Raw genomic sequence first — 14,826 nt, 5'->3', positions numbered from 1 at the left:
TGGTTTTCACATGGTTCACTGTGAGGTCCGAGAGGAGTGTGCAGTCCAGTTGTAGTAGTCCTGGAATGGCCATGGTCCACATACCTTTCCCTTCCATCGTCTATTGCTGCCTGACAGACTGCAAAGCACCTTATAAGGGGAAAGGAAGAAGATTTTCGATCTCCAAATCAGAAGTACAGTGTGTAGTTGTTTGCAGGAACTCACCCCTGGGGTGAACAACAGCTCCAGAGAACCCCACCAAATCCTTGCACGATGCCTGTGGACTTTTTCTTTCGGCCATCACACACTTTATCAGTCAGTCCTGCAAAGTAAGATGCACCAATCTCCAAACTATGGGCTTTAGATATTGGAAGTGCACATACTAAGTCTTTTCAACAGATCATCTGCTCTCCCCCTCCCTCCCTGCCCCCCGCTCACACACTCATTTTCTCAGTGAATGTAGGTTTTTCATTTGTTTGTTTGTTTACTAGGGCCCAAATGTTTTAGGTTCAGTCTGATATTCCAGTCATTTTTCTTAAAGCTGTGTGAATACCGTGTATGTGTGTGTGTGTGTGTGTGTGTGTGTGTGTAAATGATTCCTGACTGAGTAAATTTCTTCCAGTGCGTGCATCCTAGGAGAAGATACCCCCGCAGGCCTTGAGCTCTGCTGCTGTTTCACTTCACATCATGAATATTCAGAGGCTGCAGTCATTGAGGACTCAGGTGGCAAAAATAGTAAGGTGATTGAAGCAAACCTGAACATGGAAGCTAATCTACGTTTACAGCGACTCAGAGACCCTGCTTACAGCACAGATTCCCCATTCTGTGACCCTCAGACCACAGGAGAGCAGGATCCTAGGGAACTCCTCTGAATCAGGCATCTGTTCCATACACCAAGAGGCTCACGTCTTTCTGTATGATGTGTTGTAATCAGCATGTTGTTTTAAAAAGACAACAGGCCCTTCTGTAGTTCTCTCCCACAAAATGCATTTAGGCTAATAGTTCAGCATAAAGGACGCCCTGTTGAGACCAGCAATGCATGCATTGTTTTCCCTATAATGCAGTCAAGGTCTCCATAGCAAAACTGAGTGTATTTTGTGTATCTTATTTTATATATTTTGTCACCATCAGCAGTTAAGCTAAAGTAGGAACTGCTCCATTCTATTACGGGTTAAATTATGCTCGGTGCAGATCTAGTGGTGATGTATAAATTGCAGTCCTGTCTTGTTTTCAAAGGATTCTAAAATAGGTTTTCAGAATTAGTGCTGGATTTTTGCTCCTGCATGTGTGGTGACTCTTGGTTTTCTCCCTTCAGAGAAGCATCCTTTGCAGTATTCCCCCTTCCGAGGAATCACTTAGACACTTCCAGCTGGTGGCAGGGGATACAGCCATAATACAGCTTCCTCTGTCCCAGCTGTCTTTTTCACTACAGTAAATGCTTTACGATGGCTGCACTCTCATGTAAAGGTTCAGGTAGAAGAAGGTGTAGGATGAAGTCTGGAAACCATCGTTTGGGTTTTTAAAAGCTTCAGCTTCTCCAGCATCTTTGCATTTTGAATGTCTTCCTGCTTCTAGTCAAACGCTTCTCTCCAGTGATTGGGATGCTGCTGTCAGCCTGATTAAAGGTGCCTGAGGATATCACTTTTTACCAGGAAGCTCTGCCGGCTTGAAAGGCTCTTCTTCAATGCATTATGGCTCATGCAGCCTCACAATTAAAGAAAAACAGGGATTTAGAAATCAATGCTGAAGAAGAGACTGAGAAAAAAAGGAAACACCGCAAACGGTCCCGGGATCGGAAGAAAAAGGTAGCTATGTGTGCCAGAGCATAGATCTTGCCTGGCTTTATTTTGTTTTAATCTCCTCCCGGCATCTGTTAGAAGCATTAAGGGCTTTTTTTTTCTTTTTTTTTTTTTTTTCAAATGCTGTGTGGAGTGTAAATTGGGTGTGCAAATTGGGAACAGATGATAAAATCCTATGGCAGATGACGGCCATAGGATGGGCAAAGCCAGGGAAGGTTGTACCCTGTGTGGGGGTGATTGCAGTACTGATGCGGAAGGAAGGTGTGCTTTGACTCTACGTCGGCACCGGCCTGATTCCACAGCACAGAAAGGTGTGCAAGGAAGTTAAAAGTTGTTTCTTCCCAGCCCAGTCAAGGTTACATGGACTGCGGTGACTTAGGTTTGGGGGAGAGGCCAGAGAGCCAGGCTTTGTACTTCTTAGAGGTCCGTTTCGTGGAGAAAGAGCTTTTGTGCTAGAACTGTGTCACATGTGTTGTGTTTGTTTCTCGGGAAGATCTGTGACCTTAAGGATGGAGCAGAAAAGTCATTTCCTGCTTTGCTTTATGTTTTTCCTTTTGCCTCTTATTTCTGCGTGGTGCTTTTAGTTAGGTTGTGCAATGGAAATACGCTGTTAGAAGTAACTTTCTTTTGTTAAATACAGCCAAAATCATAGAGGCATGCTTTTCTCTGCTGGGTGAAAGTGATAATCTTGAATGGAAGGATTCCTATAACCTGGCAGGGACCTGCAACCTTCAACCCTGACTGCTTTGGATGAAGGCATGGGAATTGGTCATCCCCCACTGGTATTCTAAGATGGGGCAAAAAAAATAGGAATATTCTAGGTCAATGGTGTTTTATTACAGCCTGAGAGTACTTACTGTTTGATGGCTGTGCCCTTAAATATGACTCCGAGGTACCGACCCAGGAGAGAGGGCCCAAAGCAGTTTCTTCCACAACAATTAATAAAAATTGACTAAAACTCTGTGATCTGAGTAGGGAAGCCAGGTCATAAAGCATTTTTATGTGTCTTTGTGAGAATTCCCAAGGGAAAGATAATCTTAATTTGCTCTGAGCAGTGAGGCATGCGCTCTCTAAATGACATGCAAATTTCATCCACCACATGTACCTCTCTCCAGGAAGGATCATGAATATTTGGGGGGCCTTTGCCATTTTCTTTAGAGGTAGTATCCATAGAAGACGCCTCTGCCTTTTGTTACATGGCAGATTTTATGAGATTGAGTTTGGAGGGCTGCAGTTGCTTTGCTGCAAGATGTTAAATTTAGATAGTTCCCACTTCAATATTCTTGTAAATAAACTTCTTGAATATATTTTCCCAGAAGTGCAAACTTAGGAAATTCTGTGCCGGCACATTTCAAAGACTTGCGCAGCAGAGGTGTTATGAAATTGCCATGTTTTGCTTGGTTCTGGCCTATCTGTATTGTATTAGGTTTGTCTGTGGGTAGGTCACTATTGATTGCCCCTCTGCACACACCTCTACCCACCCCCACCCTGATAAACTGGCTTCTAAGAAACATGTAGGGAAGGTACATATATTGGTATGAAGGGATGGTATCCTTGCTGTCAGGACTCTCTCTGAGAGTTCTTAGCTGAGCCAGGCTTATGTATAGCAGTTCCCTGTGGCAGCTATGACAGGGCCTGCTGCCTCTGAGCCTGGGCCCCTGTTTGACTTGGAAGCAAAATAGGGTAGGGATGAGGCAGGGGGAGCTTCTGGACTCACTAAGCTGAAGCAAATGCTTTGTGGACCAAAATGCTTTGTTATGAGTACAACAGAATCTGTCTGATGTAAATCTCTTAGCAACCAGGAGGGAACATGGAGAAATATCAATATCGCCATTGTCAACATACAGGCAGATTTCAATGTTTGTTCTCAGGACAGTCAGAATAGATCGAAAAAGTGGCTCATTGGGTAACACTTTCATTGCTATTGTACTTGTTAATTCTTAACACAGTATTAAATGTATCTTCCCTATCAAAGCGATGTGTCATGTACACAGCTAAGGTTGAATTGCTTTGAAGACATGCTAGATTTCTTCCAGGGGTGTAGCATATATAACACTTATTCCCTGGGAAGTGAATTGTATCAACTTTGCATTTATTTTTCCTATCTTTTTCTAAGACCCTCATTAAAGCTTGTGAGCTACTTTGCTCTGTATTGTAGGCCCCAGGACAACTGGCAAAGCTGCTTTTAAGTATTTTGTGGGGTATTACGGGATAGCTGCTCTTGCTCGTATGCAGAAATATCTTCTAGGATCTTTTAATTACATAAAAGTAGTAGTGAGTACTCATAAAATCACAAAATAGGAAAGCTTAGGAAAAACTTATAGAGTATCTAATTTATAAAATAAGAAATTTAGTTCATGGTACCCCTGCGATTCAGGCTTGAGCAAGCCCAAAAGGAACTTTCTTGATTGTATTTATATGACCCAGCATCACACAGTGTGGGTTATTAGTAAGTACATCAAGTCATACATGGATTAACATTGGATTCACATTTCGTCAGTTTTGTTTTAAACCCAATGAGTTACACATTTGGTCTATTATAAATATTAATAATCATGAATAAGTAATTACCAGTCAAAAAAAGTAGGAAACTTCTAGGAACTTGTAACTGGTCGAATTTTAAAAATGATGTGTCTTCTTGTTGGCACAACACCTTTAGTGTCAAGAAAAAGAAAATCTTCCTGTTTATTAAAAAGAAATGCCTTTAGGTGAACCCTTAATCTTTTCATCACCAATTTTTCTGTCTTGAAGCACAAAAGCAAGCAAAGAAACAAACCAACCAAACAAACAGGTTTCAATGAGTATCTAGCTTAAAAGTTTCTTACTACTGCATTTCCTGCATTTCCTGCATTTCCTGCATTTCCTGCAGTTACAGATCTCCCTTGCCCACCCCTTTCTATTCCTCTTCCCTGATCCTGTAATGTAATTGTCCCTTTCACTCTCCTCTCCTGATTGGCTACGTAGGTTGGCAGCAAGTAGGAGGCATGCCGAAGGTAGGCAGAGTGCCTCTGGGTAGGTTAATATTGGATCCATCCCTTCAGTAGGCAACTTGCAGAGAGGAGCTCTTAATATCCCCTGCACCCAGCAAGGTCCCAGGTGACAGGTGGTGGACAGTAGATGGCCCAAGCCACCATGAACTCATGATGGTTAGAAGTCACAAACGCTCTTTAGTCCCTGCACTTCCCTTTTTGTCACTGGCTTCTGGTGCCATGTTACCTGCATGTTTTGCCTTCTCGCCACATAAACTATAAAATACATTTCAATAGTGAGGACTATTAGGAGTATTGACCTTAATTTATTCAATAATTTTTTTAAATATATGAATGTGTGTTTGTGTATGTTTACTATGTCCTGTCAAAAAAACTTTGAGGTTACCTAAGGAAATTTATACTAAAAACGGAAACATTTATGGAGTTCTACTCTCTCTATATATATGACTGACATAGGGATATACGTGGAGAAAATGACAATTCTGTGATTAATAACCTTCCTGAATACTGATGTCAAACTCACACAGCTATTCAGTGGCAGAGCAGGAATGAATATTCACGGCTTCATTTTTTTTCAACAAACATTTATTGAATGATTTCTGTGGATCAGGCATTGCATTCAATGTTGGAGACAAAGCTAGTGGTAACAGTGCAGTAGTTCCCTGCAGAGGGAGGAGAAAGGTAAGAGCACCATTAAACACATTGTATACTATTAAGTATGAAAAGAGCCACAGGAAGACCCCCAATTTAACTCACATGGGCTCAGAGGAGGTTCTTAGTGAAGCTGAGCCTTAGCGGAGGAGTAAGATAGACACATAGAAGGGTGGGGGTCCCCTGCTCTAAGTGATGGAAGTAGGAGGGAACATCATCGGGATGTGTGGGAAACAAACTATTTTGGAACACCCAGAGAGAAGGGGACATGAATCTATGGCAGAACAAATGGCTGAAAAGTAGTCAGGAGCCAGATCATCTTGTAGGGATGGAATTATCCTGCTCGAATTAGGGAAGGACTTGAGCAGACTTTAATGGTGGTGGTAGGGAGAGGAGACTGAGTAGCTTTACGGTTTAGAACCATAACTCGAGCATCAGTGTAATAGACAGCAGCTAGGCGAGCAGTCAGGAAGCAGTGATGGTGATACAGGCACAGGAAATGCTGAGGGTCTGAACCAGGCGAAGAGTCTGCCAGTGGAGAGGGGGTGTTGCATACAAGAGGTATTTAGGAGAAGATGCAGTAGAATTTGGCAATGGGTTGTATGTAGGATGTGAGAGGGAGAGATCAGATTCTCGGGTAACTGCCAAGTTCCTGGCTTGAAGCGGAAGATGAAGAATTAAATTTCCTGGATTCATGTCTTTTCTCCCAGGGCATTTATTGACCAGTTAAAATGCACCAGGTAGGGTTTTGAATTGCTTTATAGGTGGAGACTCATTTAATCTTCACAACAATGCTACAGAGAAAGTATTTTTATTATCCCCATTTTACAGATGCGAGAATTGAGTCATAAGTCTTTAGGCTGTTCGCTCAGAGACCCCACAGTAATCAGCGGTGGAGCGGAGATTTGAATCAGAATAGTCTGACTTTCTAGTTTGTGTTCTTAACTACTCTACAGCATATGTAGTTTAATATTTTCACAGCTATGCATCAAAGTGGGCTTGGTTCAGATAATCTCCTAAATAATATGCTATTTCCTAGACACTGGGAATCTTAAATAACAGGTTTTAGATCTCCAAGTAACCCAATATGATAGTACGTCTGTTTTTCTTACCTTCTTCAATAGATTTTAATGTTTTACCTTAAGGATTTAATGTTTTAACTTATGGCTTTCTTTCTTTTTATCTTTTCTTTTGCAAAATGAAATTTAAAAATTACCAAATCCTCAGAGATGTGTTGCCGTGATAACTACACAACCGTGTTAAGTGCTTGCTGTATACCAACAATGTGTAGAGTGAGTCTCACGTATACTATTTTTTTTTCCTCACGGCTTCTCTATGAGGCAGGTAGTATTTCATTCCCATTTTCCATAGCTAAAACCAAGGCTTAAAGAGAATAAATACCTGGTTTGAGGCCATACAGCTAGTAAGTGGTGGACCGAGACTTAAATATGAGCCATAGGGCTTTTGAATCTGTATTTAACTACTGGGTTTATGGCAATGAAACTCTAGCAGTGACTTTTAGGATTAAAGCATTTTAACGACTTTAGAACAGATTTCAGGAGACATTAACTATTGAGTATTATCTCTTGCTGTAGAATCTTGGTGCTTCCTGACATTTTACAGGCTTTCCCCATTCCTAGGCACCGGTGGCACCCCTGATGTAAGATGCCAAGCAGGGTGAGGTTCTGTACTGCAGCAGCCGGATTTTGGGAGGAGGGGATTGTGTGGAACCATGTAGGGTACATGGAACCTACTCGTTCCTGCTCTGCCAAGCACATAGACTCCTGATCTCTAGGGAGCCTGGTTTCTCTATCAGCATACTTAATATTCTACACTGTAATTGTGTGTTTACATATGTGTCTCACCCAAGAGACTACGAACTCCTTGAGGGCAGAGGTATCACAATCACTACCACCAAACTGGGGCTTGCAGAATAGGTGGATGGGTGGGAGAGTGGGGGATGGATGAATGGATGGATGGATGGATGGATGGATGGATGGACGGACGGACGGACAGATGGACGGGAGAGTCAGTGTAATGTAATGATGAAGAACATATATGATGTAAGAGTCAGTATAATGTAATGCTGAAGGACTATAGTGTCAGATTGCCTAAGTTCCGGTGCTGGCACTCTCCCTTAGCTGGTGTGACCTTGGGGAAGTTATTTAACGTCTCGGTGCCTCTGGTGCCTTGGCCTTTTCACCTGTGAACTGAATGTAATAATATGTACTTAGCCCCAGGGTTGTAATGAGATTTCAATGAATTAATACAAGGGCAGTGGTTGGCACAAAGTGCCATGTAGTGGTAGTTGTTGCTGTTGTTGCTCATGTTTATAATGAACAGAAAAAAATGAACAGAAGAGCGAATGGACTATTTCCAACCTCAGCCTTCACAAATTGTGCCAAGTCAATCACTAAAACCGGGCTGGGGAGCTCCCTAGGAGCACATCCGGCTGCTCCCCTGTCTCCACTCTTCACCATTTGGAAGAGAATGGATGGAAGAAGGCTTAGCTCACTCACAGGAATGGTTGTCAACCTTTGTCCTTTGATGTTCCATGATATTTAGCAAGTAAATAAAATTTGTCAGCTGATTGGTTCCCTCTGCTCTGTTATTACCATAGTACAGTTTTGCTCATTAAAGTCATCTGTTCATTTTTTAAAAAACTTAACACTTTTTTGTCCTTGATCAATTACCATTATAACCAGTGCAAGAGCTGGTTAGGTATAAGTTATACATTTATTAATGGCTGAATATGTTATTTAAATTTTTTTATTTTGTCACTAACATGCTGTAGCTATTGAACTATTTCTTCGTTACTCTTGAGGCCCATGATCTTTTCTGTTTCTTAATTTTCCTTTGATAAGAATGATATTGTGTGTGGTGTGTGTGGTGTGTGTGTGTGTGTGTGTGTGTGTGTGTGCACGTTATTGAATCTCAATATTTAAAATGTTACCTTTTCATAGGTATGCTTGAGGAAAAAGAGGATTTGGCAGTATTTTATTTTCCTTCTAGTTATGTTAGAAAAATTTACATTAATCATATTACATTTTACCTGCATCTGTTCACTTAATAAAAATGTATTGTGCATTTCTATTGTACCTGTCATTGTGCTGGGACTGCTAATATAAAGGATGGGACCTGTAGGCCCATCTACCTGCTCTGTTTTAGATTCTGCTTGTACTCTACACAGGTGAAGGACTGAAGAAAAAATGAGTATTTTTTGATGGACCTCCTTTTTGATGGATGCCTTTTGAACTATTTATTTGATTTTATGTTAATACTATGCCATGGTGTTATTCACATGTACAAAAGCATTCCCCTAAGTTTAATTTTTTATTAGTTTCAGGTGTACAAAGCAACATTTACACCCCTCACAAAGTAATAACCCCATTCCCCAAGCTTCTACCCCCTCCGACATCTTATATAACTGTTACAATAACATTGACTATCTTCCTTATGCTGTACTCCACCTCCTGTGACCATATATATATATGTTATATATATACACATATATATATATATATACACACACCATGTATGTATGTTATATGTATATACACACGTATATATGTATATGTGTGTGTGCATTATATATATATATATATATATATATATATATATATATATATATATATATATATATAAAATACACACACACATAGTTGAAATACAATATTGTACTTTGGCTTCAGTTGTACAGTGCATTAGTCAGGCATCTACACAGTCTATGAAGTGATCCCCTTGATAAGTCCAGTGCCCATCTGGCACCTTACATAATCTTTACAACATTGTTGATTATATTCCCCAGTCTGTATTTCATATCCCCATGACTATATTGTTCGACTAATTTGCTCTTTCTAATTCCTTCACCTTCTCCCCCATCCCCTCCCCCTTCCCATCTAGCAACCAATAGGTGTGTTTTTTTTCTATATCTGGGTCTGTTTCTGTTTCGTGTGCTCATTTATTCTGTTCTTTAGATTCCACATATAAGTGAGATCATACAGTATTTGTCTTTCTCATTCTGACTTATTTCACTTAGCATAATATTCTCGAGGTCCATCCATGTTGTTGCAAATGGCAAGATGTCATTCTTTTTTATGGCCGAGTAATACTCCATTATATAAATGTACCACAGTTTCTTTATCCAGTCATCTATCAATGGGCATTTCTGTTGTTTCCATATCTTAGCTATTGTGACTAGCACTGCAAAAAACATAGGGGTGCATATATTTTTTCGAATTAGTGTTTTGAATTTCTCTGGATAGATATCCAGGAGTGGAATTGCTGGGTCATAAGGTAGTTCCATTTTCAATGTTTTGAGGCACCTCCATACTGCTTTCCATAGTGGCTGCACCAGTCTGCAATCCTACCAATAGTGCAAGAGGTTTCCCTTTCCTTCACATCCTCACCAGCACTTATTGTGTGCTTATTGATGATGGCCATTCTGATAGGAGTGAGGTGGTATCTCATGGTGGTTTTTATGTGCATTTCTTTAATGATTAGTGATGTCGAGCATTTTTTCATATGTCTGTTGGCCATCTTAAGTTTAACTTTGTTGTGTGACTTGCCTAGGTCACAGAAATAGCTGAACTTGGAATCAAGGTCTCTGTGGTTCGAAGTCCCTTGCTTGGGACAATCAGAACCCTTCTACAGCAGAAGTTTTTTAAAGGAGGTTTTTGTTACTAAACATCTATAGTGAATTCTTAAGGGAAGAATTATCACTTTTGGAATGTCAAAAGTTAAATTATTTAGTAATTGGAAGTTTTGTAATTATTTAAATTTAACTGCACAATCTAAATATTATATAAATCATTATACTTAAGTTAGTGTAATTTTACATTTGAAATAATTTTTAAGAGAAATCCAGTCAATGAAACAAAAACCAGAATTATTAGCTTATATCTATTGATTGATGTATAGGTTAAATATTGAAGGAGGATGTCTAACTGCAATGTTACACCGTCAATCACATAAGCCAAATATTATTTTAAAGAAACATTTGTATAGAAAGGTAACACTTGAAAACAAGCAGTCTGCTATAGTTCTACCCCAATTGGTGTTTCTAATTTGTATAAATTCAAAGTAAAAGAATTGAAAACAAAGCATGGACATCAACTTAGAATCTTTCACATATAGTTCAGATTTTTCTGGAGCTTATCCCATTCACTCAAGATTATGTTGTCCTGGATCCAAAGTGGTGTCATGAAATGGAATAGTTCATCATTGTCAAATATAGGAGCTGCTTGTAAAATGTACAGATTTCAATTTAGACCGGGACTTGGTTCCAGTAAGTTATTTCCCAGTCATAGGTGACCTTCTACTAATTAGGATCATATCATCAGTTCTGTTTGAATGTGGATTAAGCCCATTAAATTGGGTAGAATAGAGACCAGCGTTTATATCTGCCAGGTCTATAGCTTGCCTTTTGGCAGAACAAAAGCCAACTAGTACTATCTCCACATGAGAATCATACAGGGACCGTATGGAAAAGAACAGGGAGAGAGAGAGCTTGGCCAGAGAGGGTTGGAAGGAAGGAAGTCCAAGATTTTCTAGCAACTGGAAGCCAACGACTCTGAAACACTTATAATCTCCCTGTAAGTACCCCTATAGCCCTGTAACTTCAACGATATGAACAGCATTATTTTATCCTAGTGAAATACAGGTTTCTAAAAAGGCCATACAGTTGAAGAGGGTTGTGAAAACATGATAACTTTTGCTTAGCAGAGGGTTAAAAAGATGAATAAAACAGGCAAGCAATAAGGAGAAAGCTGTGGGAAGGGGGCTAAGTATAGAGTCCTTGAAAAACGTTGTTTTGTTATAATGTTGATGAGACGCCTTAGGAACTTAACTCTTGTTTGTATCAGTTGGCCTGTGGTGAAACTGGTTTCCTTGCACGTTGTTTTATTTAAAATACCTATCGATGATATTGAGGACTTACTATTGTAATCCATAGTGGAAAGAATGGGCTTTGGGCCCGCATGTGAGTTCATATCACAGCTGCTACTGATTAGCTTTGGCCTCGGTTTCCATGTTGGTCAACTGTGGATATTGATCCTTTACTTGAATACATATTGTAAGGAGAAGAAATACTATGAAGGTTATTGGCATAAAAGGAATACTTAGCAAGGTCTTCCAGCTTTCCTTCCTTAGCATATGGGTTCTCAGATGTAATCAAGTCAATAGGAGGTGGAGAAGCTGAGAAAACAAGGGAATGCTTTTAAGAACTTTTGCACCTAATAAACGCTCAGAAAATTATTCGATGAATGAAATATTACTCATAGACTGGCATCCTCAGACAGCCCTTTGAGTCCTGCAGTTCAGCTCTTGGCAAACTTTTCCACAGCCCTTGGGGAATTAAATCTGTCATTTTGAGAAATACTCCTGAAGACTCATATTTAAATACATTTTCCATTCATTAACACTAGTATTAATTAGCTTCTCTCAGTAGTTAAGTGATAACTAGGTAGACATTGAAGAAAGCTAAAGAACCTAATATACAGATCGAAAAGTATCAAATCATTTTTTAAACAAACTATTTGCGTATTTCAGCATAAACATTGAAATATTTATAGGGGAAAAATGTACTTATTTGGGTTGAATGGAGCAATCTTCACTGCATATTTTTATATTATAATTATTGAAAAGAAACAAATGTTACCTGTGCAATGTTACCAGTACGCATATGTCTGTAAGATATATATGTTTATATTGTTACCAACCAATTTATCACCCCCTTTCGGTAGCACCACTGCTGAACAGCTGGTGTTACAGTTTCAGGGTAGCTGAGGACTGAGGGAAGGGTGAGTAATCTGACCAATATAGACTTACCACCTTTTACATCTAATTTTAGAACCCAAAGTGACCTGTTGACTGTGTTTCTTTACCAGCACATTCCCTCTTCCTACTTTCTCAGACTGCCACTTATGAGGGCCTCTACTGTTTTCAGACACAGCAAGTTACCCAGCCCCAGACCAAATTGGCCCACTTCAATAACTGCCACTTAGAATTATCTGTGTGTTTAAACACGCCCATTCACCCTAAACCACATAGAAACACTGAACTTGAAACCTGGACATCTCGCTTGAGACATTTTTATTATAGACTCCGTGATTTTTTGCTTTTTAAAGGAGGACAGTACAGTGAGATACCCAACAGCAAAAGCATATGGAAGAGAATTTATCCTTTCTTTATTGAGCTAAAATCCATTAAGGAACTACAGTGGGCCAGGCACTTTCCTGAGTGCCTTAAGTAGATTATTATATTGAATCTTCATGCATGGATGGTATTATCCCAATTCTCTATGAGGAAAATTAATCTCTGCAAGTTTCAGCAAGCCCAAGGGTGCACATGAGTGTAAGTGTAAACCCAGGTCGCTCTGATTCCCAGTCCTTATTCCACTACTCCTCACCCTTCACCCCTCATTTTCTACCAGTCCCGGATCACTTCCAAGACACCACCGAGAGCACCATTTTCACGGAAGACTGGGCTCCATGCGATGAATCTTTCCTGGGCCCTGGAATGCCATGCTGGGGCTTCTGCCCCTAGAAAAATTCTGATAGGATCCTTTTTGTGATTTCTCTCTTCTCTCCAAAAGGAAAGTACACAATGGAGTATGGAGAATAGGAGGGTGATGATACTGGACGCAATAAATAAATTTACTGAACTTCTAGTCACTTTCACTTCATGCATTTACTCGAATGCATCCTACCTTAACGAGCTCATAATCATACTTATAGTAAAATAAAGAAATGGGAACCTAATTCCTAAAATGTTTGTATTTTTTAAGATAAGCAGTGAAATCATTTTGTGTCAGCTGATGTCTTGGTTTTTTAAATGAGTCCATTCCCACACATTTGCTGATGCCTTCCATTTCATGCTTATCATTTTTATGAGAAAACAGTGGAAGAAACTGGTTTTAGATAACACACACTAATTTTAATTGCCTAGATTAGAAATTAAAATACAGTTTGCAGAATGATAAGAAATGAACACCAACATCAAAAAGCTCCTTCAGCTGATGACGTAGACAGAATGTTAAAAGTGAGTCATCATAAGCTTTGCCAGATTCTTTTGTCATCGTTAGGAAAGATCTCTTACACCATACGAAGTAATGTATTTTGTTTCCTTGACAATAAGAACAATGAATTAGAAATCTTTTATTTGGCAAAAATTGGAGTTTCAGTTTCAATCAATAGGAAGGAAGCCTGCTAGCAAAAGTTAGGTTCCACTTACAACAAAATCATGGGTAGGTGCCAAACGCTGTTATCTCAGTTAACACTTATAAATGAACCCTCTGAGATAGATGGTTTTGTGCTCATTTTGCAGATGAGGAGCTTGAGGCTTAGCAATTGAGTGTATCGGTTACAGTGAGCAAAAAACAGAGGCAGAACTTGAGCCCATGCTCCGACTCTAAGGCTGCCCCCTGCCTCCCCTTTCACTATTCTGCTTACAGATTATTCAGTGGTCGAATAAGATTCTTCCATTTAGAGAAGGCTTTTACTATCATTTTCCATTATTTTATTTTCTCATCAGTTTTTAAATCATTTTTATGCCACTCTTTGTTACGAATGTTACTGCTCATTTGTTTGATGTGATCAATACCAGAGAAAAAGGGCTTTTTAAATAATGATGCATGACTTGAGCGCTACGTTTGCATCTGCAGATATTACATGGGGACATTAAGTATTATTACAAAGCACACGGCAATTATGAATCAGGTACAAAAAGATCATAATTGACTTTGGCACTGTGGGATTTACAATAGTCTGAGGAGGCAACATTTACTGAAGCCATAACCTTGAGCAATGCATTTTGTTTTCTATTAGTAAATTCCCATAATGTCCAGTCTCATAATTCCTGTTCACATTCCTGCTACCTGCCTGATAAAGGGTAAAGGGGAGATGACATGCTGGAAGGTTCTGACATCACTGAATCCCCACACTGTCGACTGCTCCCTCCCTGTTTTGTAAGGACCTGCTATCCCTCTGTGCAATGATTTGGCCACTACATAATGAGTATATTTACTTAGCTCTGTCAACACTCAAAATACATTTGCCTGCCCTTAAATAACAGGAAGATAACCATATTGATATTGAAAAATGCTGACTACAATTAATTTGTTTCCTTTGAAGAGTGGCCATTGTTAGCAATCTGTACCTCTGTGGCTTTACTGTACCTCTTCAGCTGGAGTTGTTCTTTACCATCTAAAAATAAATGGTTTACTATGCATATGTATTCCATCCGCATTTATTCCAAATAGAATTAATATATTAATACTGGTTCTTCAGGCATGAGAAATTCACACATCCACTTGTCTTTATTAGTGTAGAATTAACTATCCGGATGATCTCCCTCAACTCCAGTCTGTGATTCTTTTCAAAAGGTTTTAATTGTGTTCATCTGATCTG

The 14,826-nt window shown here is 39.5% G+C and overlaps 1 protein-coding gene across 27 annotated transcripts in view; it reads left to right on the top strand.

The window, feature by feature from the left end:
* The window catches only part of ANK3 (ankyrin 3), a 591,144-nt gene that overhangs the window by 287,777 nt on the left and 288,541 nt on the right, over window positions 1-14,826 (top strand). The window contains exon 1 of one of the 27 annotated variants that reach the window (XM_074339446.1): window positions 1,204-1,784. The exons of 24 other annotated variants lie outside the window; for them this stretch is intronic. In XM_074339446.1, the coding sequence (XP_074195547.1) occupies window positions 1,671-1,784 (114 nt within the window). In that variant the 5' untranslated portion in view covers window positions 1,204-1,670. Of the gene's footprint in view, window positions 1-1,203; window positions 1,785-14,826 lie in introns of those variants that run through there. 2 more of the 27 variants (XM_074339447.1, XM_019731810.2) reach the window with 2 other exon arrangements.

Source organism: Rhinolophus sinicus, linkage group LG07, assembly GCF_036562045.2.
Source record: "Rhinolophus sinicus isolate RSC01 linkage group LG07, ASM3656204v1, whole genome shotgun sequence".
Lineage (NCBI taxonomy): Eukaryota > Metazoa > Chordata > Mammalia > Chiroptera > Rhinolophidae > Rhinolophus > Rhinolophus sinicus.
This window is presented reverse-complemented; position numbering and strand designations above follow the sequence as displayed.